The 20,595-nt window shown below is 41.1% G+C and overlaps 6 protein-coding genes across 8 annotated transcripts; 4 read left to right on the top strand and 2 right to left on the bottom strand.

Annotated features, from left to right (window-relative positions):
• The first annotated feature begins 267 nt into the window (after positions 1-267).
• On the top strand, positions 268-3,978 carry LOC129582084 (uncharacterized). The gene is made up of 10 exons (XM_055473489.1): positions 268-588; positions 857-948; positions 1,040-1,104; positions 1,305-1,572; positions 1,921-2,013; positions 2,105-2,392; positions 2,520-2,585; positions 2,658-2,711; positions 2,914-3,120; positions 3,504-3,978. The coding sequence occupies exons 1-10, from the start codon at positions 488-490 to the stop codon at positions 3,719-3,721; spliced, it is 1,452 nt and encodes a 483-aa protein (XP_055329464.1). The 5' UTR covers positions 268-487; the 3' UTR covers positions 3,722-3,978.
• A 211-nt stretch (positions 3,979-4,189) lies between these two features.
• On the top strand, positions 4,190-5,848 carry LOC129582092 (uncharacterized). 2 transcript variants are annotated; one of them, XM_055473504.1, is made up of 2 exons: positions 4,190-4,837; positions 5,070-5,848. In XM_055473504.1, exons 1-2 carry the CDS (start codon positions 4,465-4,467, stop codon positions 5,330-5,332), a joined length of 636 nt encoding a protein of 211 aa, XP_055329479.1. In that variant the 5' UTR covers positions 4,190-4,464; the 3' UTR covers positions 5,333-5,848. The 2 variants fall into 2 exon arrangements, with proteins under 2 accessions (XP_055329479.1, XP_055329477.1); XM_055473502.1 differs by having other exon boundaries at positions 5,067-5,831.
• Positions 5,413-9,802, bottom strand: LOC129582089 (uncharacterized). The gene is made up of 3 exons (XM_055473498.1): positions 9,458-9,802; positions 6,678-7,215; positions 5,413-6,339 (listed from the first exon to the last, which is right to left on the bottom strand). The coding sequence occupies exons 2-3, from the start codon at positions 7,122-7,124 to the stop codon at positions 5,698-5,700; spliced, it is 1,089 nt and encodes a 362-aa protein (XP_055329473.1). The 5' UTR covers positions 7,125-7,215; positions 9,458-9,802; the 3' UTR covers positions 5,413-5,697.
• Positions 9,638-13,606, top strand: LOC129582087 (major facilitator superfamily domain-containing protein 10-like). Its single transcript, XM_055473491.1, has 10 exons — positions 9,638-9,865; positions 9,953-10,205; positions 10,298-10,513; positions 10,740-10,940; positions 11,208-11,366; positions 11,429-11,623; positions 11,879-12,087; positions 12,395-12,503; positions 12,714-12,882; positions 13,268-13,606. The coding sequence occupies exons 2-10, from the start codon at positions 10,185-10,187 to the stop codon at positions 13,405-13,407; spliced, it is 1,419 nt and encodes a 472-aa protein (XP_055329466.1). The 5' UTR covers positions 9,638-9,865; positions 9,953-10,184; the 3' UTR covers positions 13,408-13,606.
• On the bottom strand, positions 13,594-17,618 carry LOC129582083 (protein kinase C and casein kinase II substrate protein 3-like). The gene is made up of 9 exons (XM_055473488.1): positions 17,137-17,618; positions 16,657-16,865; positions 16,423-16,560; positions 16,226-16,351; positions 16,064-16,164; positions 15,635-15,755; positions 14,947-15,472; positions 14,524-14,798; positions 13,594-13,958 (listed from the first exon to the last, which is right to left on the bottom strand). Exons 1-8 carry the CDS (start codon positions 17,369-17,371, stop codon positions 14,560-14,562), a joined length of 1,695 nt encoding a protein of 564 aa, XP_055329463.1. The 5' UTR covers positions 17,372-17,618; the 3' UTR covers positions 13,594-13,958; positions 14,524-14,559.
• Positions 17,619-18,208: 590 nt separating this feature from the next.
• Positions 18,209-20,261, top strand: LOC129582091 (40S ribosomal protein S6-like). 2 transcript variants are annotated; one of them, XM_055473500.1, is made up of 5 exons: positions 18,209-18,436; positions 18,571-18,702; positions 18,909-19,074; positions 19,168-19,317; positions 19,906-20,261. In XM_055473500.1, exons 1-5 carry the CDS (start codon positions 18,431-18,433, stop codon positions 20,106-20,108), a joined length of 657 nt encoding a protein of 218 aa, XP_055329475.1. In that variant the 5' UTR covers positions 18,209-18,430; the 3' UTR covers positions 20,109-20,261. The 2 variants fall into 2 exon arrangements, with proteins under 2 accessions (XP_055329475.1, XP_055329476.1); XM_055473501.1 differs by lacking the exon at positions 18,209-18,436 and adding an exon at positions 18,455-18,516.
• The last annotated feature ends 334 nt before the right edge of the window (positions 20,262-20,595 follow it).

Here is a 20,595-nt window from a genome sequence, read left to right as displayed (position 1 = left end):
TTTAACAGTACAGTAATTGCAAGTGCAGTTTTGACTTTTAAGTATGTATTTACGGTTTTGTTGCTGGACAGGTATACAAGTATATGTACCGGAAAAGCGTTTCCGCCTTCCTAGTCGTCGAGAAAAACGTTTTCTATATAGTTAGAGCAACCGGTTTCCGTTCGAATGAAGAACTGCTTAAATGAAGCACTGGAGCGCATAGGGCACATTGCAGAAAACAAACCCTTTTCTCTCGTGCAAATAAGGCGCTGAACATACTAGCTTGCAATTATTTGTAAGAAACCGATATCGGCACAGGTGCCAAGTCGATATGGTTCGCGCATTTTCGCACAGTCAATGCCGATATCCTCGGCTTCTGTCGGACTGGCGCTAATGTTCAGATTTGCGTTTGCTTTGTTACTGCTGTACTCACTGCAGGTTTCCTGCGTATCGTATGCGGTAAAGACTTCAGATTGGCTTGAAACAGTTTGCAAAGATTTTGATAAATATGGAGCAAACATACTCTGCTGAAAACATTTCCGTTAGACTGATAACTGGCCTGCTACTCGGAATACTGTTAACGTTTTCGGACGTCGCAGCTCACATCAGGTATTTGACGGCCCCGTGCGGCGCAGTACACAGACAGAAGTACAATATTTGCATATACATGTAATACTAGCTATGTGCATAAAATTTACTAGTTTTCGTGCGGTAAGTTTACGTTCGGAAAATTGTGAAGTATATCGCAGTCCAAAGTTGGATATACAATTAATACTTCGTAATTAATTGTTATCTCAGGAGTTCAGTGGATCCTGCCAAACATGACATTAACACCGACGTGCGTTTGTTTAATCACGCCATTTACTACTCTTTCCAGTTTAGTTTATCCCCGGGCTAGACAGTATCCCATAAACGCCCTGACTAACAGGAATGCTCCGGTTGGACCATGTGGAATGCCCAAAGGAAATGGTAGACTTTTGTAGATTTCCTTGTTATTTGTAGTCATTAGTGCTTAGCACCGCAACCGAAAATAATCTGAATTCGTTCTTGCTGATTTTAGACGTTACTGAGCTGCTAATGGGAAGCTCTTTTAATGTGACCTGGGCAGTCGGCCAGCTGCATGAAGTACGTACCTCTGTACATATGTACGACTGCATTGTGTTTATATTATACTTGTACCTCATGAAGTATTAATAATTATTATAAGTGTGCGTTTGCTCCTTTTGTGCAATGAACCGATCAGACTTCTACAGTATTTATTTAATTTCTTCTTACTGGTTAGCTTGAAAACAAATTTACTAAACACTAGTGGACACTATTTATAGGGTGGATACAGAATTGAGTTACTAGATAAAGAATATAATGCAATAGCAACATTGGCTCCTCCGAATGGAAAGGCCTATGAATTCTCTGGAAATAACTCGGCTGGAAATATTGGATACGTCACCCTGCCGGCGGAAGTGACTTGCGGTCGCTGCATAATTCGTGTTATCAAGCAAGGCTTGGGTCCAGCGTGGACGAACACTCCCGCCTCGGCAGTTCCGCCTGGGTTCAGGACCTGTGCGGATGTCAGCATAGTGGAAAAGCCGACAAGTAAAATTTAATAATACGACTGATAGAATACACAAGTATTTTGATTTGTGGTGTACCGCGCGAACAATAAATCTTTTTGTGCAAGCAGTGAAATTTTATTAAGGAAAAGCTATGCAGCCAGGAGCCATGCATGTAAGAAAAGTTTACATAAGCAGTAGCCAACATAAACACTAAATTTTTTTTATGGAATGATGGTAACGCTAGCGGCCAATGATTATATTTAGGTTATTACAGAAACAAAAACAACTACTTTGTTAATGTTCGTGTTCCTGTATAAGAAATACACAGATATTTGGCTGAACAAGATGAAAATCCAAATATGAAATGCCCTGTCGATTTCTTTTCCAGCTGAAAAATCGTCGTGTTCTGATCACGGAACATGGAATGATGGTTTCTGCAAGTGTGAAAAACCATTTGTCGGCACCTTCTGCGAGTTTGAAGGTAGACTGATTGATGCAGCTTTATTAAACATTTTACGTCATTTGGCAACAGAATTCATAAATATTGACTTGCTCGGTTTCGCTGAACACAGAGGAGTGCTTGGACGACACTGACTGCGACAACGGTGGAAAATGCATCAACACCCACGCCCAGTTCTATCCTAAGCATCAGTGCTATTGTCCCACCGGTTGGTTTGGTCCGAAATGCGCGAGCGAGTCATCGGTCAAGGACTTCAACTTCCAACCGGATCTATACAGAAAACGCTCGTCGCCCGGTAATTTTACGTTTTACTGGAGAATCCTGCCAGATATCGGAGAAATAGAGGTGATTCTGGAAGCCGGCACAACCAACTGGGTCGGTTTCGGTTGGCGCCCGGAAGGTAAAATTCTTCAGTAGCCCCACTGTTTTTAATTATATTCATATTTTATAACTTTTTGCCAGGATTGTACGGCACCCATATTCACTAAAGTAATAAGCAGAGATAATCAATTGTCGCTCAATTACAGGGATCAACACCACTTGCAAAACATTTCCCATCATTCCAAAAGAAACAGTTTCATCTGTTTCAAAAAGTACGAAATTCTAGAACTTATCGTGAGCTTTATTTCTGCTACAACTGTGGGTGTGTTGTTAATTTCTTTTAGATGGAGAAGTCATTCAGACGGTTGTGGATTTCCAAGATCAGGCATTTTTCGCTGGTATGCAAACTTTACATAAACCACCCACCACTGTTCGTGAAGGAAATGCTTTTCTAAACTACCTTATAATGGGCATGTCTTGAAGTCATAATGTTTTAAAGCATCCATGTATTTCGAATGTTATTTTGCAAAATGAGTGATCACTCTATAGTGACCCTAGGTCCACAACATTAACACTCCTTTACGTTTAACACACTTACAGTGCCGCTCCATCCCATGGGTTGCAACGATATTACATACGCAGCTGCTCAAGGACAACTGTGTCGCATTCGTGACCTTTATACTCGTGATCACTCCACACCGCTACCAGATGAAGTATTTGGTGGGGAGCAAAGTCTTACAGCTGGAAACTGTTATGAAGATCCAGATACAGGAATCTTGCATGTTTTATTTCGCAAAAAATTGCAAGGTAGGTTGTTATGCATAGCGAGCGCTATCTGTATAGTGTACGACGCGAACATAGCTGTACCGGTACAAATGACGTAATAACTATGAAGTATGAAGGCAGTGTGATCTGCGTTGCTGAAAAATGAATATGTACTCGTAATTAATACGATTCGAAAGTTCGTGACTTCCGGTTACTTTGTGCAGTAATTTGTTTAATAACTGTTATTTCAAGTTTTTATATTTTTTTGTGTTATCCGTATTATTTTGCTAAATTGTCGATTGTCCGAGTATAATGATTGTAATTCAAATCTATAAGGTAATTTTTGCATGAGAACGTATATAATTTATGCATATGCATTCTTGACTTGTGTGCTTGCAAATACTCTACTTCACTTCTGTTTCTAGCATCTCATCCCACCGACCAGTCTATTGTCAATGGCGTTATGCATGTGATTTGGGCAATAGGAGAAGTGCCATATTCCCCGACAACAAGCGATGCCGACATGTACAAAGAAGCCGACAGCAAAACGTTCTACCGAAAAGGCGAACTAAACAGTCATGCCCACTCTCCTCGAAACAGAGGATTTTTCAAAATTAACCTGATGACAGGTGGCTCGTATTAGTTTCTGCATTCGCAGCCTGGGCGAGATACATATGTTTATCTATCGTATTTGCGGACAACGCGCTCAGATTTTTCGTTGTGATGAATTAGCTACAGCCGACAAACTCGTGAGATTTTAAATTGGAGCAACTGCGGTCTTGATTTCCATTGCGGACAGTTATTAATTTTGCAATATTTACGGTAAGATATGCAGAGTACAATGCATATAATACAAATACGTCATTTTTCAATACTGCAGCGCGCATGGAGTTTGAGCGCAATAAATGATTGCCACACAGCCGATGCCGAAATCGGCATTCACCATATACATATGCGGCATGAATAGCAGGAAAATCGAAAGCGATATCGCTACATGATCACACAGACTTGCCCACAATTCCAGTAACGACTGAAATGACAGCAGAAAATTTGTTCTGAAAACTCAATGCAAAAATAACTTTGTAAGCTGCGTCACGCAGTCAGCTGACAATGAGCATACTGTTTGTCCAGGATCTATCGTTGTCAGCTTTAGCGAAAACAGGATTGGTTTCAGGATATGCAGATAAGTTACTACCCTTAATACCAAGAAGGACTCCAAGTGCTCGGTGCAACTATACTGCGAGAAGGAAGATCCCCAGAAGCTGCCTAGTACTATTTCAGTCTGGGTAGATTCGGTGACAACTTATAATCATTTGCGAAGTTGATCAGAACGTTTCAACGTCGCTTCGGTTCTGTGTCGTACTATCTTCCTCGATACTTGTAAAAATGCAGCGTGACCTTTGGCGTTTATGTGCCGCTGCCTTCGTGGCATTTTTTGGTATCGTCAGTGCCAACAAATCGAAACAGTCTTCCAGCATCTCTACTAGCGTCACCTCTACTTCTTCGCCGGGTATAAATGCTACTTCCACTACTGAAGCTGATGAAATGCAGTTGGAGGATATTGATCAGGAAGTTCTGAAGGAACTGCAGCTAGAAGACGAAATGGATAAATTAGCGGCCCGCATTGGACAATGCCGTCAAGTCTGCCAGCGCCGGTGTTTCTCTCAGGGAATTACCACCTGTCGGAATATCTGTCACAATCGCTGCATTGTGGCCGATGAAGATAATGAAACGAGTAATGCCACGGAAACCACTGCAGGTAAAGCTAAGCGATATGTTTGATTTTGTGCAAAAGACAGACTTTTGCCCACCGTTCCATTAAAGCACCAATAATTTCGTACACAAAATTAACAAAAAGTACATAGATTATTACAATTTACGTATTTATAATGGTTGAACTGATTTTCGATTACAAATAAAAATCACCAGATTACCGTTGCGCACCATACCACCCATTAATCAAAAAATTTAAGCGATTTCACTTTCAGAAGCTTCCGGTTGGGATAACGTGACCGCTTCGCAACCATCGTGGAATGCAACTTTGGGCGTCAACACTGCGAGTACCGAGACAGAAGCCGTGCCTCGAAAACCTGCAAAACCACAGTCTTCGAAGTTCATCTTGATCAAAGAGTCGAGACCCAAGCGCATCCGCGCGAATCGCCGTAAAGTTCAAGAAGTTGTGCTGATCGTTGACGCGGGTGACGATGGGACAGAAAAACGCTTCGATCGTGACGCAGAGAATATATTTTTTTAAACGAGACCGAACCGATATGATTCGCTGACATGGCTTGGTACTGTGGACAGTTCGCGCTCTCAACTAGCGAATTATTTCTGACTCTTTTTTGTTTTATTGTTCCTTCATGTACTTACGATGCAGCCGCAACAAGAATACACTTATCGGCAAATAAACTGAAAGTTTGGAAAATTATACGAAATTTTCGAAAAAAAATGGAAGAAGAAAACTAGTACAGATATATGAGAGACATAGCTGAATACATAAATATCTACAAGACTCCATACAATTATCTAACTAAAAAGATAAAACAAAATTACGAACGACTTAATCAGGGAACATCATAGAAAAGCCATCGTCCGACTAACTTCAGCAACAGCTGTACATCATGAATTATTTCGAAACTCTTCCTCGGTCATCCCGTCTAAGATCTTCACTTCTTTACACCCAACTATTAACAACCAGTCATCGTCCAGCTGATCGATTTCTTTTTGCGAGCACCCGGCCTTTTTCGTGATGTACGTCTCATGGTCCGATTTGAGCAGCGTCATCACATTCCCTTCCACAACCAGCACTCCATCGTCTTCCCATATTTTATGTTTGCGACTGCTGGGATTGGCATAATTTACGCGCCAGTATTTGAAACGCTGTTTCTGTTTAGGAGCAATGGGAACGGCGGAAAACATGCGGCGAGAAGCTCCGAGCATACCGCCGTACTTGGCAGACGGCGATGAGATTGGGCGATACGGAACTGGGTTTGTTCTCGGATTCGGATACACGGGAGTATCGCCACCACTAGCCGGTGGCACAAACGACAGGGGAGGGCGATCTTTTGAGTAGTCTTCCTCCTGGTTAATCGCAGGTGCATTCGGAAAGTAATGCGACTGACGAACACTGGTCAGGTTCCTTGTTTCCTGGAAATTACAGTGGGCACACTTAGTACTACCACACGGCTCAGGCTCAACTTCGTTTCGAAGAAGCTGTAATAATCGGGCAGCAGTTCGAAATTCTTTAACTTCCACAGGCGCCTAAAATGTGCAATTATAATCATGGTCAAACGTACAGAATACACATAGCATCTAAACGAATTTTATGTAAAATTAACAATTAACTGCTTAATATGAGAAAGTATTAAGTATTGAAACCATTTTGCACAATCCATGAAATTCACGAGCACCAACGAAAACACATTTATTATTGTTACATTTTGCCGTGAAAAAAAGGGAAAGCATGTACGCCAACTGGTACTCAGAATTTTCCTACGGTAAGCACAGCGAGCAGGAAACTTTCACGTTTATGTATGTGCAGGCCAGTGCAGCAGCACATGCATTATGTGTACTTCTTTGTCACTAGTTTTCGGACTTACCTCTTCTTTGACTGCTTCTTTCTGCTTCTTGGCGAGGCCTGCCCTCGCAGCGCTCTTGTGGGGCTTCTTGGAAATGGCCGCATCCGAAACTTTCACGGCAACAGTATCCACAGAATCTTGCACAGCTGCGTCGTGGTCATCAGAATGCCGTCGCTTGTTTTTGGCTGTCTTCTTCGTTTTCGCGTGTTCTGGAGCTCCAGTCTCTGCCTCAGGTTCATCTGCACCTTCTTCCGGAGCATCCTCGCTTACTCCGACTCTTTCTTCGCCAGCAGATATCCGGGAACTGGCTTGTGGGGATCGAAATAATTCTGCGTCAGAAACAGAAAGTCGTGGATCCGGCGATTCCGCAGTTTCGCCACTCTTATAAGTCTTATTCTCGAATGACAATTTCATAAACGCATATTCACGACGTTGTTTCGGTTGCCCCTTAACTGATTCAGCATTCATAATTCAAAAGCAATAACTTCTCGTTTGTAAAAAAAAACTTTGAAGTGAAAAATTAAACAACTGAAAACTTTCGTGCTTTCGACTTCGCGGTCTAAAAAAGAAGGCAAAAGTCAAAAATTAACAGAAGCATAGAGAAGACTCGGAAGAGTTTTCGGGAAGCATACGTTTGGGAGATGCGGGTAAGGACATGCGACTGCACTGCCAATGCGTTGAGCGCGCTGGTGTTCGTTGCGACGTCGGCCAAGTGCAATGCGGGTGACGTCGACAAGGCATACTACCTCCGGATGTCGCAACACCGGCAATAGCTTTATTGTGTTTAACTATGGAGTTTGCAGTCTCATAAATTATTTCTGATTTTTTAATCGAAAATAGTTAATTTTAATACCATAGTCATTTGATCTAACCATAAGTCGATAATTCCAACTAGTGCTAAATTCAGTAAATTACTGTAATGCTGTTCAGTAAATTGCTAATGCTGTTCAGTGTTCACTACGCACTTGTACGTCAAAGTTTAATGTTATAATTCTACGCTGTTGTCGGTTTCAATAGTTCACTTTGAAAATTTGTCGATTAAATTTTGTATTCACAAATTTTATAAAATCTCAAAAATAGTACAGTAATTAGTGCACATTCAGAACCGGTACTGTACTTTCGATCATACTATGCTAAATTATTTGAACAAAATTTTTGCTGTTGTTTTGAGTGCTTATGAACAACCAACCTTTATTGAGTTCCGTATGCTGTTATGCGGCAAAAGACCCTCTCAGCTCTAAGCTCTAAGAATAATACTCACGCATGCAGTTAAGTTAATAGTGATTTAATAATTACGTTACAGATTTTGAGAATTAAAAAAATTGCATTTTACAGGTACTGCAGCTGATTGCACTGTAATTAGACGCTTACAGATTATACAATAATGATAAATAAATATTACTGTATAAGCACTTGTGCGCTACGATAACCTTTCTTTATCGCGTATATACACCAAAACATTTGGAGGGACGGCAGACAGACCGTCCATTTCCGGCACGAATTTATGGCAGACCAACGTAAAATGTGAAATGAAAAATACACGTGTAAAAATTACACGACGGCAACGGAGTCATTAGTTCGTATTTAGTCTTAGTTGTCCAGCATTGTTGTGCACCACGGTGTCTACAAATGCCGATTACTGTGCACCACAAAACGATTCATAACTTTTCTGAAAATAATCATTTAGCGCATAGTGCTGGTGCGCTTGTGACTCCTATTGACCGGCATCATAATTTTATCCTGCGGGCTGTTTATAACTTTTTTTATTCAAAATTAAAGGTGTTGTTGCAATGTTAATTTTCATCTCACTTGCGTTATATTACGCAGATATAGTAATACCACATCTGGTGTCGGCTTTCGGCCAGCACCTGATCAATGAAAACTGGCAAATAAAAAATATCCTAAATTACGTTTAGCCACGTACCTGATGTCGCGAGCCTATTTCTTTAAAAATTATATTCCTGGTAAGTATGTACGTATAACTTACGAAGTATTATTTTTTGGTACTATTGACATTACTGGAAAATGTAAGACTGTGCGATTTTATTACTGCTATTTAAAAAAATTTTAGCTACAGTACTCTGGAAGCCGGCATCTGCCTACTTCGAAGTGCTTTTTTTCGACCTACAAATTACATTCAATGCAAAGTTATTGCAAAAGAATGATAACAAAAATGCGGCAAAATCTTTAGCGTAGCGAAAATTTCACCCGATGAATGCAAGAAAACGAATATTTTAAATTTTCTCGACGGACTTTTTTAAAAAAATGGGGAGTCAGAAGGTGCATTTTTATGCTGGTGCATCACTAAAATTTTATAAGTAAATCACCGGTGTGTTCCACAAAATTCGCCACAAAATTTTATAATTCACCGGTACATTCCGCAAAAATCCAAAGGCGTCGCGAAATTACTTAAACGCACTATCAGCCAAAATATAAGAGCTTATTCCTTAAAATCGTGAACTGAAATTTTGTGGAATTATAAATTAAACTTTGACGATACGTAGTGAACAGCATTAGCAATTTATTGAATTTAGCACTAGTTGGAATTATCGACTTATTGTTAGATCAAATGACAAAGATATTAACAATTGATTATTTTCGATTAAAAAATTAGAAATAAGTTATGAGACTGCAAAATGCAGAAGTACTGTACTTTGTAGTTAAACACATTAAAGCTATTGCCGGTGTTGCGACATCCGGAGGTAGTATGCCTTGTCGACGTCACCCGCATTGCACTTGGCCGACGTCGCAACGAACACCAGCGCGCTCAACGCATTGGCAGTGCAGTCGCATGTCCTTACCTGCATCTGTTTGGGCATGCTTTTTGTGTTTCCTTCCTTGCAAAGCGGCCAACCGGAGGGGGGAGGAACACCACAGAGTCACAACAACTGAACACAATCGTACAGACCTATGTACAATCTGCCCGATTTTCAGCAATGTGATAACAGTGCTGGAACAGGTGGCTGCGAATCTTGCTTCTGCGACCGTAAAAGTTAAAACGTAAACTCAGTTTTTTTGTTTTGTAAGCAGGGTATAGTTTTCGGGATTTTAGTTTTCCATTGGTTTTATTAAAAATAAGTTGCTTATAAGTTGCACAGAATACAGACTATACGTTCTTGATAGAAAATAATGAGCGCAGGATACGATTATGTTTTATCTGATGCACCGATACCATTGTTTTGTTTTGGTTTATGGTCATACCGATCAAAGTGCGTGCCACATGTTGCAGTTATTTATGAATACATTCCGGTCAAGTATTGCAAACCGGTTCTTGTACTGGTTAGCTTTTTTAGCAGACAGTGCAGATTGCCGCTCAGGTGCGCACGACAAATGGTGGCACGGTAAGACGATGCGAGTGCTTTTATGGATTCACCCGATCCAAGGACACTTCGTTGAAACGACTGTAAATCCAGCGCACAACTAAATGAAAGCTCTGTAAAGACAACCAAGTTCTTCGATATCGGATCTTCGCAAGGGATGTGAGTGAAGCCATCGGCCCATCACGAGATTCGGAAAACTGATTTAAATATGGACGCTGGTGGCAGCTTGGTGAGTCAGAAACTGAGAAACTGTACAATGACAACCGTGCAGTGCCGTTTGTGAATTTTTATTGATTCTTGTAATCTTGTTGCTTTCAACAGCGGGAGCGAGGACGCCGCGATGGATCGTCGAAATCGGATGATCATTCAAACCCCCGCGCTGAAGCCAAAGACATCAAGGATGGTGATGCAGCGGACGGGCACTGTCGAAAAATTTACGGAATAATTTTCGTTATATTACTGATTGATCTCTTGGCATTTACTTCCATTTTACCGCTTATGCCAGCGTTACTGGATTTTTATGGGAAAGATGGCCAGGTATCGTCTCGGTCAATAAACGAATATTCAGACGATAGTAATATTTTTAAACACGTAATTTTTTCCGCAAGCGGCAAGATCATTCACAGTTACTTACGCCGAGTTCACCATCATAACGTAGTTTTTGTTTGTATTAAATGATTAAAATTATATTGCAACAACCACCGTAATATCATTACATGATTACTGAAACAATTAAATTGAATGTTGTAAATTATACTTATAGGATGTTACATATAATGTGATCCAGCAGTGTATCGCAAAACTCCAAACATTTTTGGGAATTGCTGATTTGCAAAAATTCAGCTCGGTGTTGTATGGAGGAATTTTGGGATCACTGTTTTCCCTCCTGCAGTTTCTGGCTTCTCCTTTAGTGGGAGCGCTGTCGGACGTGTACGGCCGGAAGCCCTTGCTGTTACTAACAACAGTAAGTTGCATGTGTTGCACAAGTTCTAAAATTATCGAATCTCTCCAAATGCAGTCAGTCTGTTATTGTGAATGTTGAAACGCTGAAGCTTTTTGTATTAGTGCAAGATAACCTGTAAAACTGAAATTAATTAGATGCAGTTTTGTTACATATCTCTATTTGCATGTTTTTCCTATGCCAGCAGAGGTCAGATTGTAAATACTGACCAACACCATTATTTTGCTTTTTGGGTATACGGGTGAAAATGTTTCCAAATATTATTTACAGAGTGGAATTGCTGTTTCGTACTTGATCTGGGCATTGTCTTCGAGTTTCACCATGTTCATTGTGGCCAGAATAGTGATGGGTTTGAGTAAAGGCAATATCGGGCTCGGAACCGCAGTTGTGACGGATGTGTCCACCGTGCAAACCCGGGGCAAAGGCATGGTATTAAGAAGCTCATGAAAAAATTTCACCATGTACGATTTTCACAGCGGAATGCCTTGTAGGCGCTGGTTGGAGTGGCTTTCTCAGTTGGATTTATAGTCGGTCCGATGATTGGAGCACTGTTTTCATCCTACGCACAACGAAACAATTTGTCCCTTTTTTACATCTACGCAGCCCTTTTTGCGTTGGTGCTGGAAGTTGCCGATTTATTGGTTGTGTGGTTCGCATTGCCCGAGACGCTGCCGAAACATAAACGAGTAAGTTTTTTTACCTTAATTTTTATCGGTATGTTTTGTGAATTGGTCTATGTGGTTGGGTGGGCTTCCGTACTCATACGAGTATTAATTTGAAATACAGCTTTAGAGAATTAGCATATATCCATTCAGATGTAGAAAATCTATTTAATAATTCAGTATTATATGTCGTACACTTTCGTGTATATGATAACTTTCAGTTACATCAGTTACATAACGCTTTGTAGACCACCGTTGCTGTGATTCTTGCTTTTTTAGGCGAAATCGTTAATACACAATCTTAAGGAAGCTGTGTATCTTATCGATCCCCGACATTTGTTCAACTTTACCGCTGTAAAAGATCTCAGCAACGCTGATCGAGTGTGGATACGGAAGATTGGACTGACAAATTTCCTGTTTCTCTTCTTTTTCTCTGGGTTGGAGTTTACTTTGACATTTCTTACCCACACCAGATTTAACTATACCAGGTGAGCATTGTTAGATATATCGTTCCTCCACCTTGTGCCATATTAGTTTTGGTACAAGTACCTTGTAATTTATTTCTAAGGCACATGCAACTGCGACGCACATAAAGGTATTGTCCATGGCCATAGCAAGTCAACAGAAAAAAATCTGAACGGAAAATATTTGTGGAAAATATTTGTGTTTTGCACTTCTAGTAAAATTTAACATAAAATGACGTATTTTTTGCTTAACACGTTCTTAATGGATTTTTAATCCAGCTTAGTGAGGCTGACGTATTACGGGCATAATGCTGATGAGAGTGTTTTGCAGCATGCAACAGGGCCGTTTATTCTTATTTGTGGGAATCATCATGATTCTGGTGCAAGGCGGATTCGTCCGGCGCTTAAAACCAGGAAGCGAGAAGAGAACGGCATTGATGGTATTTACTAGCAGCTTTTGTTCTGTGTATATTCTGCATTACATTTGTGAATTTGCATTTTGGTAGCTGTCAAATAAAAAAATGCTTGTCTGTTGTTATTTTGCTAGCATATTGTACAAGGGAAGTTTGAACGAACACTTATGTACTGCACCTGCACAAAAATCTGATTGAGTTTCTGCGCTATGTAATGATGTATGTGCATCTTTACAGGGATTGGCTCTAGTTGTACCTGCATTTGTCATTATCGGAATCGCTAACAGTCAGGGTGTGATGTATTTTGGATTATGTTTGTATTCATTTGGTTCCTCCACTGTTGTGCCTTGCCTGATGACCATGATTTCTAAATATGGGCGAGATGATCAAAAGGGCACCATTATGGGTATGCTTTGGAGTACTATAAATTTTACTAATTTGTTGTTGGGATATTTATTGGGCATGATTATGGTAATGTGATTAAGTAATGAAATAAGATACAAACAATTTAAATAAAATGTTTAATTTAAACTAAGGTTTGGTGGTAAAATACAGCATATACTAAAGCATTATTAATTTTTAGCATGGAAGACAAAAACGAGCTGTTTTTTTTCTATGGCCCTTGCGTTCTTTCGAAATTTTTATTTGCGTAAATACATGGCATGTCTTATGTGTTTTACCTTACAATTGGTACGGTAGTACGTCGCTAGTACGGTCGCAGTTTATGGAATAAGTGACGGTTTCCACATTTCGTGTCATGGTTTTCTGATTCCATCATTTAAAATTTCAAGGGATCTTCCGCTCTTTGGGCGCTTTTGCCCGAGCGACTGGTGTGCTTCCAGCGTCTGTTCTTTACTGGATCTTGGGACCAACGTTTACCTATTGTATTGGCGGTTTGATGTTACTTTTGCCGTTCTGTGTCCTAAAATAGTGTCATTCCTATTTGAATTCTTTTTGTCTGGTTTAGCTCGTTTGTATAAATTTATATTTTAATATATATTCGCATACATTTTTTATTTTTATATGTTTATGTATATCTGCCATAAGAAACTTGAGCATAATGTCACCGGAACTCACTGGAAGACTTTGGGGCGCCGTCAGGCTATCTTTAATAAACACTAACAACATGAGCAATGTCGAAAAGCAAATGCAACAAAACAGTAAAAAGCAACCGGCAATTCATTAGGATTGGGTGGGAGGGAGACAGATTTATTGACCAAAATAAAGAAATGTTGTCAACTACGAACACAAACTCTCCATTCACCAACAGCGAGGAAACAGCTCAACCTCCCAGGAAACAACCAAATCAATTCAGGAAGTGCCGGCACCAATCAAGAGTAAAAATTCGAAAACGTGCAGAGCACAGATGCAACATCGTAATTTTCTGTCATTGCCGAATGGCGAAGTGCCGGTCAGCGGAGAAAAAGAACACGAAAATCAAGCGAGTTCAGACTAAAAGCCACCGGAGGCCGATCCACAACCCTGCAATGACACCTCTCGTACAAAGAATCCTGGTTTATGTGATATTTATACAGTACTGTTTAGGTATACTTACGGTACTTATTTGAGTACCTAACTTCCGGGCCTATTCACAAAATTGTGGCACTTGTAAGTTGCATATTTTACAGTTACAGATTATACAGCAGTAATTGTAACTGCTGTGCAATTGTAATTATAACTGCTGCTGTGTTTCCTTTTGTATAAAAATTACGTATTTCACCAACTTTCCATATTTACGAGTATAGTGTATTATTACTGATGACACTGAACTGTCACTGATGGGAATCGTTGGAAAAGTTGCAGATGCTTGTTGGGAAAATCAATTTTTGATAATGCATGCGAATGAATGCATCCTTATTTGGCTCTGTAGTCACGTAAAAAAATACACAACACTCCTCGGGGGGATACGCAAAGGATTACTGCCAATCGGTACCATGTACAGAATCATTCTCTTATAAACGTTGTAACAAAAACAAGAACTAAATGGATACTGGCAGAAAACGGACCTCAGTTTCCATGTGATACAACCTGATTTTACAGTACATACCTGGATGTTATAGTTCACAAATTCGAATGACATCAACTACTGTGAGGGATTTCGGCGTCGCAGGGTCCTAAGGCGTTGCTGCACTTTTTCCATGTCTGCATTCTGTTGCTTCACGATTGCCAGCTCATTGCTCATTATAGTATGTTCTGCGGTCATTCTGCTAATCTGATCGTCTTTGAGTTGGCACTGATCGCATTTACGCGGGCGCTTGGAACCTCGACGACTAGTAGAACGCGGAGCGACTGTGGGTAGCGAAGTAGGGTCGACAACCGAAACTGAAAAAAGCAGATGTGTTCACCTGTCTGACAGCCGATTGCCGTATTACAAAGGCTGTCAGTTGTCATGTATTTCATATTACGCTGTATTTTAACTATAATAAGTACCATATTATCTGAAAACAGTCAGTTTATTTGAATAACCTACCAACAGTGGTCCGTGGCCTTTGGGATCTTCGGAGAGAAACGGCGGCAGGCGCGTCTGCTACGGTCTGGTTCTCCATCCCGTTCGGCTGGTTAACCATCCCGTTCGGCTGGTTAACCATCCCGATGGGAGGGTCATCCATCCCTACAACTTGGTTATTCAATGCGACGGACGAGGTTTCCACCGTGGCTACACGTCCAACACCGCGCCGGGCATGCGGTGTTCCGCGATGACGCGTCCTGCTCCGTGACGACGCTTCCTGCACGTCCTGCACCGCAACCGGCACGCCCAGCACCGCCGCCGACACGTCCTGTGCCACGGCCGGCACATCCTCGTCCACGGCTGACGTATCCAGCACTGCGGTCGGCCCGCCCTGCACCACGACCGGCACGCCCATCGCCGCCGTCGGCACGTCCTGCACCACGGCCGACACGTCCTGCACCACGGCTGACACCTCCAGCACCGCGTCCGGCCCGTCCTGCACGTTGTGCACCTCAGGAAGCGCATCCGGCAAACCGGTGCAACGTTCCTAAAAAACCAGCAAACTGTCAGCTTTACATATGCCAGAAGTATGTAAGTGCTGCATCAATAGCAGTCCGTTATACGTATAGAGTAGAAGTATAGACTATAGAAGTATCTATATAAGGTGCAGACTTAAGTACGCGTACAGATGGTACACGGCTAAACGCACTTCAAATTTGGGCCAGCTCATAGGCATATCGATTCCTCTGTGTATATTCCACCATATTAAATCGTTTTCAGAACTTGCTGCTTCAACTTCCTTGAAGAAATCCTCAAAAATCTGCTTGAACCTGTACGGAAAAACACAACGAAGCAAAGTTTCGTGGAGCGTGCTGATGCCTTATATAGATATATAGCGTGACAACATTTTCAAACTTTCGACAAAATTATCGTAACAAACCATTAATACACCTAACGTAAAACAAAAAAAAGAACATGCGGGGATTTACCGGTATTTTGATCTTGAGTCTATCCTTCAAAACGTAACACACAACGAAACTAACGATAATTACATACTTAACGATAAGCGAATACGTAAACAGTTTATGTCGTTATGTGTGCAGATTTATTAAAGCGCGTAAGACGGTTATTAGCATACTGTATGTCATTGGGTAAGTCTAGTATTTGATGTATGGACATCAGTCTTTCGTGGAAGAACTCAAGTCGCTTTTTCTCCATATCTTGACATTTGCCGTAGACCTGAAAAACATGTGTAACTTGATTACTCTTAAGCCTGACCTTACCAGTATTCAGTGTTCACCTTCTTCATATCCTCTACATATCGCGGATTATAGCGAGTCAAATCCCGAAGAGCACCCTCGTAAACTGCTTTTGCTTCCATTTTTAAATGTGCAGATTTCGCCACTTCATCAGCAATGTCCTTATGCTGCATGGAATTAACTCACAATCAACACTGCAATAGACAGACCCGAAATTCAACATTTCCAGTATTTGTACCTGATCTGCGGAAATAGTCGTGTCGCCGTTGAACATCTGATATCTTGCAGCTGCCGACTGTTCTGTTTGGGAACTGATATGGTATTCAATTTTAGATTTTTCTACGAGTTTTCGGAGGTTTGCCCACTGTTTTTGAGCCTGCAATATAATTCTGCATGATTTAGAAATCGGCAAGTACTATTATTTACAAACTATAAATAAACGTTTAGGTAAATTCACTTAGTTCAGTCATACGTTCTCAAATGCGACGTCCGTATCTTTCTTTTCCTTGAAATGCACTGAGTTTAACATCCTAATTTGATGGAAATGATCCTGCTGCCAGCGTCCAATCTCCTGGACAATATTGATAAGATCTTTTTTAACACGCAAACGAACTTCCGCTTCCCGGTCCGCTGCAACGAAAACAGCTTTCCATGCGCCAACCAACGATCCATACACTCTGTCTAAAACCATCAATGCACGTTAACAAAGGAATCAACTTCTGCACTTTACGTATACCGTTGGCGCTATCCTGTAACGAATTGAAATAACGACCAAACGACCGTTGCACATGGTTTAACAAATGAAAACGAAAATTATTTGCAGCTACAGGAAACAAAACAGAAACTGTGTAATTTCTGCTCTACGTAATTTTTGCAGCGCAAATTTCCATTAGGTCTCCATAAGAAATTTGTCTGTACTAAACACCGCCCGGGGCAATCCAGGCCGACTAACCTTTATCGACGATCTTTCCATTCCACTTTGTTGACCAACTATTTATCTCATTGGCATGTTTTGTTTCAATTTCGGCGCGCTCTTCAATCATCTCCGCTAAATCATTGCAGAGTTCGTAACCGTCGAAGACGCGCTTCGTCGTTCGTTGATAACCACCTGGTTCCCAAAAGTTCAGCACACTGACGGGCTCACCATGGTCCTGCAGGTTGGGCTCCATACTAGAACGCCCTAGCATAAAATTAAGCGCGCGGTACAAGGAAGGATACTGATACAAGGAAAGATACTTAATAAAAAATTGCCTTTCCCAAAATTGCCCGATTAACAATTCTAAAAAATGAAAAAGCGATTCACAAAAATCGCGTCTGACGACATCCGCTGCATGTCGCGAATCGCGATGTGAGTCCTGGCGGGTCACCCAAGTGAAGAAATGTGTATTCCACCAAGGTATACTTTTGATTCCACCAATTCCAAATACGACAGATGTGGTTGTCGCCTATCCCTGTCCGGTCACTCCGCTGTCGCGCTCGGGGTAATGGAATCCCAAACGCGGCCCGACTGCTGTTTAGTGTTAACTAACTGTTAAGCGTTACCGTATTCTACGACGAAACCGCATCTCTGTAGCGGTAAGTAGTTGTAGAGAGTTCTATGGTAATTCCTGGTATGCGGTAGAGGGGCGGTGCCGGTGCAAACACGCTCATTGGCTATGTGAGTGGCCAAACAACAGAGAATTAAGCATAGCGCTAACAGGGCAAACTACAGGTGCGCAGTTATAACAGAATCTGTAGTACCGAATTTTATGGTGCAAAGCGCTGGCGGCAATAAGTCACTGCAGTAACAGATTTCCACGTGACAGTTAACATTTCCTTGTAGAGCACATTTTTCTGTACATTTTGGTTATGGTCTTGGTTTTGCTAACAGATCATTAGCTGCATGAGCAGTATTTAAAGTCGCTGTTTCGAACATGTGCTTAGCGACAGAAACAGCGACTTCCGGAAACTCGTAAGTTTTCACGAACTGCCGTCCGTACGCGGCTGCCCTGTCGCATAAGGTCAATTTGGTAAAATAATTTATTATGTAAGCAGTAGCACAGCGTACTTACAACAGAGTACTTACTCGTATAATATTATCATAATTATTATCATTATTATTATTCGGGAGTCTAGACTTTAAATCACAACTTTAAAACGATCCTCGCTCGTTAATTTTGTAATAGTTCTGGTAGCAGGAGTTTCGGACACCTGTGAACCAAGAGTAGAATCCCACGAGAACCCGATTTCATTCCCTTTATGCCATTATGAAGGTGAACTTTCATTATCTTTAATTGTTTCCTCTAAACTGACTGAAGAGCGTCGTACGAGTGTACGGTCATATTGAGGCTAGGTACGGTGAATTGTGCATAATTAAAATTACAGCATCTTTGTCGTGGTTTTGCAGCTGAACGTCACGTATCCGGCCACTGGGGCTCAGATGCTCCTTGACATAGAAGATGAGTTTTGCATTCGCTTTCTGCATGCACAGCGCGTAGGACAGGAAATCGCCATGGACCGTCTCGGTGATGAATGGAAAGTAAGAAACAATCAAAATTGGCCTAAAACTTACTTTTGAATTTGCTTTGTTTTAAGATTTCAACGTCAGTATTCACCGTCTGTTAAGTGGCAGTTTCGACATGGTTAATTGAGTACAAGCTTTCACTAAACAGCGCCGCAACAGACTGTTTTTTACGCCCGTCTTGCCATGGTACTGTAACTGCATTCCGTTATTTGCTTTTTTAGGGTTATGTCTGCCGAATCGTTCGGGGTGATGCCGAAGATAGTTCTCCAGTCCAGCAGCCTGTCCGAGAGCGCCAACGACTCACTCTTGAACGCAAGTGCAAAGGTGCCCAGGGCTGCACTGCTAACGGAAGTCTTAATGTTATGAGTCTGGTCATAGTCAAGAAAGGTACTGGCATTATAAAAATTTTCGATTAATTTAATGTTCGTTAATATTTTTTATCCTTATCACATTAGAGGATAAATTGATTTTTAATTACAGGTGACGGCGATTTTCTAGGAATCACTGACACGACAGTTCCATGCAACCCTCTGCCATCCAAACAGGCTGCCCGCAATAAAAAGCGGACTAACGTGTCCAAGGAGAAGGGTGCTGCTCAGCGCGTCGTTCGTGAAAAACTGAAAAAGAAAGGTACGGCTCATACTTTGCAATGTGTATGTTTACGAGTTTTTGAAGTTTTATTTCGGTTGTGTATTGCTCTTTACAAGCGTGTTTGGAGTGCGTATGTGCATGTGTGTTTGGAATTCGTATTTAGACATACGGAATAATTTATAATTTAAGTCTAGTTTTGCAATTTAGTTTATGGAGGCTGTTACTGAGCTCAGTCTTTTGCATGATGAGTTTTTATAACTAATGAGTCCTTTTTTATTGTGCAGTGAAGGGCTTTGCGAGACTTATATTTAAAAAGGTAACGATTAAATACAGGAAATATTTAAAGTGTTTTAGCCGTTTGATCCACAACAGTGGAAAGTGGAAACGAAAACTATCCCGGTATCCATTAATTGAACCATTCGAACGTACAGATAGAAGCAGACAACAGTGATGTTAGCGCAAGCGTTAATTATAGTTGACGAGGGTGTTTGGCCCCGACAGGCCAGTTAGTTGTGGTGTTATGGAGCAGGGTGATGGTACTGAATTCGTAGCCTTTTGGAATTGATTAACAATGAGTGTGTTGCCCTTATTGCGAATTCTGTGATAGCATTGAACGGTTTACTACAGAAGTGACCAAAGGTGCCTCGCGGAAGCAGCGGACGACCATGAAGCCACGTGGTTGTTCCAACTGCAAGAAATTGGATGACGCTGCTCGCGATCTCCTGGCTAGCATGATTTCATTGAGACGTGAAATTGCTGATACGAAACGTCAGATGGATGAGACTCACAAAAACATGTTGGAGCTGGAACAAGAATACCTAATGTCATAGTACTCTGCCGACGATAATATTTCTTTTTGGCTAGTTTTTCTTAGTTAGCTCAGTGTTGTTATTACTGTAGCATAATGTTGTTCTCATTATGTTGTTAGGTTAGTTTGACTGACTTGAGAACAGTTTATGGGTATGTGGTTTTCAGCCGCATATTGAAATGAAAACTGAAAACATCTGTATCAGCAGTTTTGCGGTTCGCGTTTTGCTTAATTGGCATTTAGTCGATGTGGTTGGATTTCAGTAGCTTTAAAATTGATTCGTCAGTATTTTTTTGCATCCAATCGCGGCCAAATATAGAGATATCTTCTTTCATTGGAAGATTATTATTCTATAAACCTTGATAATCTCGTTTGTTTATATTCTTTGTATCTTCCACAATGTTTTTCGGCAGCTCGTGTCGTGTAAACTCAAAATCTTTAATCTGTCGTGAATGAGAAATAAGAATCGCTATAATTTCTTGTGATGGTATTGGTTTTTTTGGATGGCA

The sequence above is a fragment of the Paramacrobiotus metropolitanus genome, unplaced genomic scaffold (genome assembly GCF_019649055.1).
Source record: "Paramacrobiotus metropolitanus isolate TYO unplaced genomic scaffold, Prichtersi_v1.0 Parri_scaffold0000006, whole genome shotgun sequence".
NCBI lineage: Eukaryota > Metazoa > Tardigrada > Eutardigrada > Parachela > Macrobiotidae > Paramacrobiotus > Paramacrobiotus metropolitanus.
This window is presented reverse-complemented; position numbering and strand designations above follow the sequence as displayed.

Coding starts and splice junctions, on each gene's coding strand:
- LOC129582092 (XM_055473502.1), top strand. CDS start 4,465: ATGCAGCGTGACCTTTGGCGTTTATGTGCCGCTGCCTTCGTGGCATTT. Junction 4,838..5,066: donor TGCCACGGAAACCACTGCAG/GTAAAGCTAAGC, acceptor TTTCACTTTCAG/AAGCTTCCGGTTGGGATAAC.
- LOC129582084 (XM_055473489.1), top strand. CDS start 488: ATGGAGCAAACATACTCTGCTGAAAACATTTCCGTTAGACTGATAACT. Junction 1,105..1,304: donor CAGTCGGCCAGCTGCATGAA/GTACGTACCTCT, acceptor CACTATTTATAG/GGTGGATACAGAATTGAGTT. Junction 2,393..2,519: donor TTTCGGTTGGCGCCCGGAAG/GTAAAATTCTTC, acceptor GCTCAATTACAG/GGATCAACACCACTTGCAAA.
- LOC129582089 (XM_055473498.1), bottom strand. CDS start 7,124: ATGAATGCTGAATCAGTTAAGGGGCAACCGAAACAACGTCGTGAATAT. Junction 6,340..6,677: donor AAGAAGCAGTCAAAGAAGAG/GTAAGTCCGAAA, acceptor TGCACATTTTAG/GCGCCTGTGGAAGTTAAAGA.
- LOC129582091 (XM_055473500.1), top strand. Junction 19,075..19,167: donor TCTGGTCATAGTCAAGAAAG/GTACTGGCATTA, acceptor TTTTAATTACAG/GTGACGGCGATTTTCTAGGA. Junction 19,318..19,905: donor TGAAAAACTGAAAAAGAAAG/GTACGGCTCATA, acceptor GGTTTACTACAG/AAGTGACCAAAGGTGCCTCG.
- LOC129582087 (XM_055473491.1), top strand. CDS start 10,185: ATGGACGCTGGTGGCAGCTTG. Junction 12,088..12,394: donor ACCAGATTTAACTATACCAG/GTGAGCATTGTT, acceptor AGTGTTTTGCAG/CATGCAACAGGGCCGTTTAT. Junction 12,504..12,713: donor AGAAGAGAACGGCATTGATG/GTATTTACTAGC, acceptor GCATCTTTACAG/GGATTGGCTCTAGTTGTACC.
- LOC129582083 (XM_055473488.1), bottom strand. CDS start 17,371: ATGCTAGGGCGTTCTAGTATGGAGCCCAACCTGCAGGACCATGGTGAG. Junction 16,866..17,136: donor TGGAAAGATCGTCGATAAAG/GTTAGTCGGCCT, acceptor TGATGGTTTTAG/ACAGAGTGTATGGATCGTTG. Junction 16,561..16,656: donor CGGACGTCGCATTTGAGAAC/GTATGACTGAAC, acceptor ATTATATTGCAG/GCTCAAAAACAGTGGGCAAA.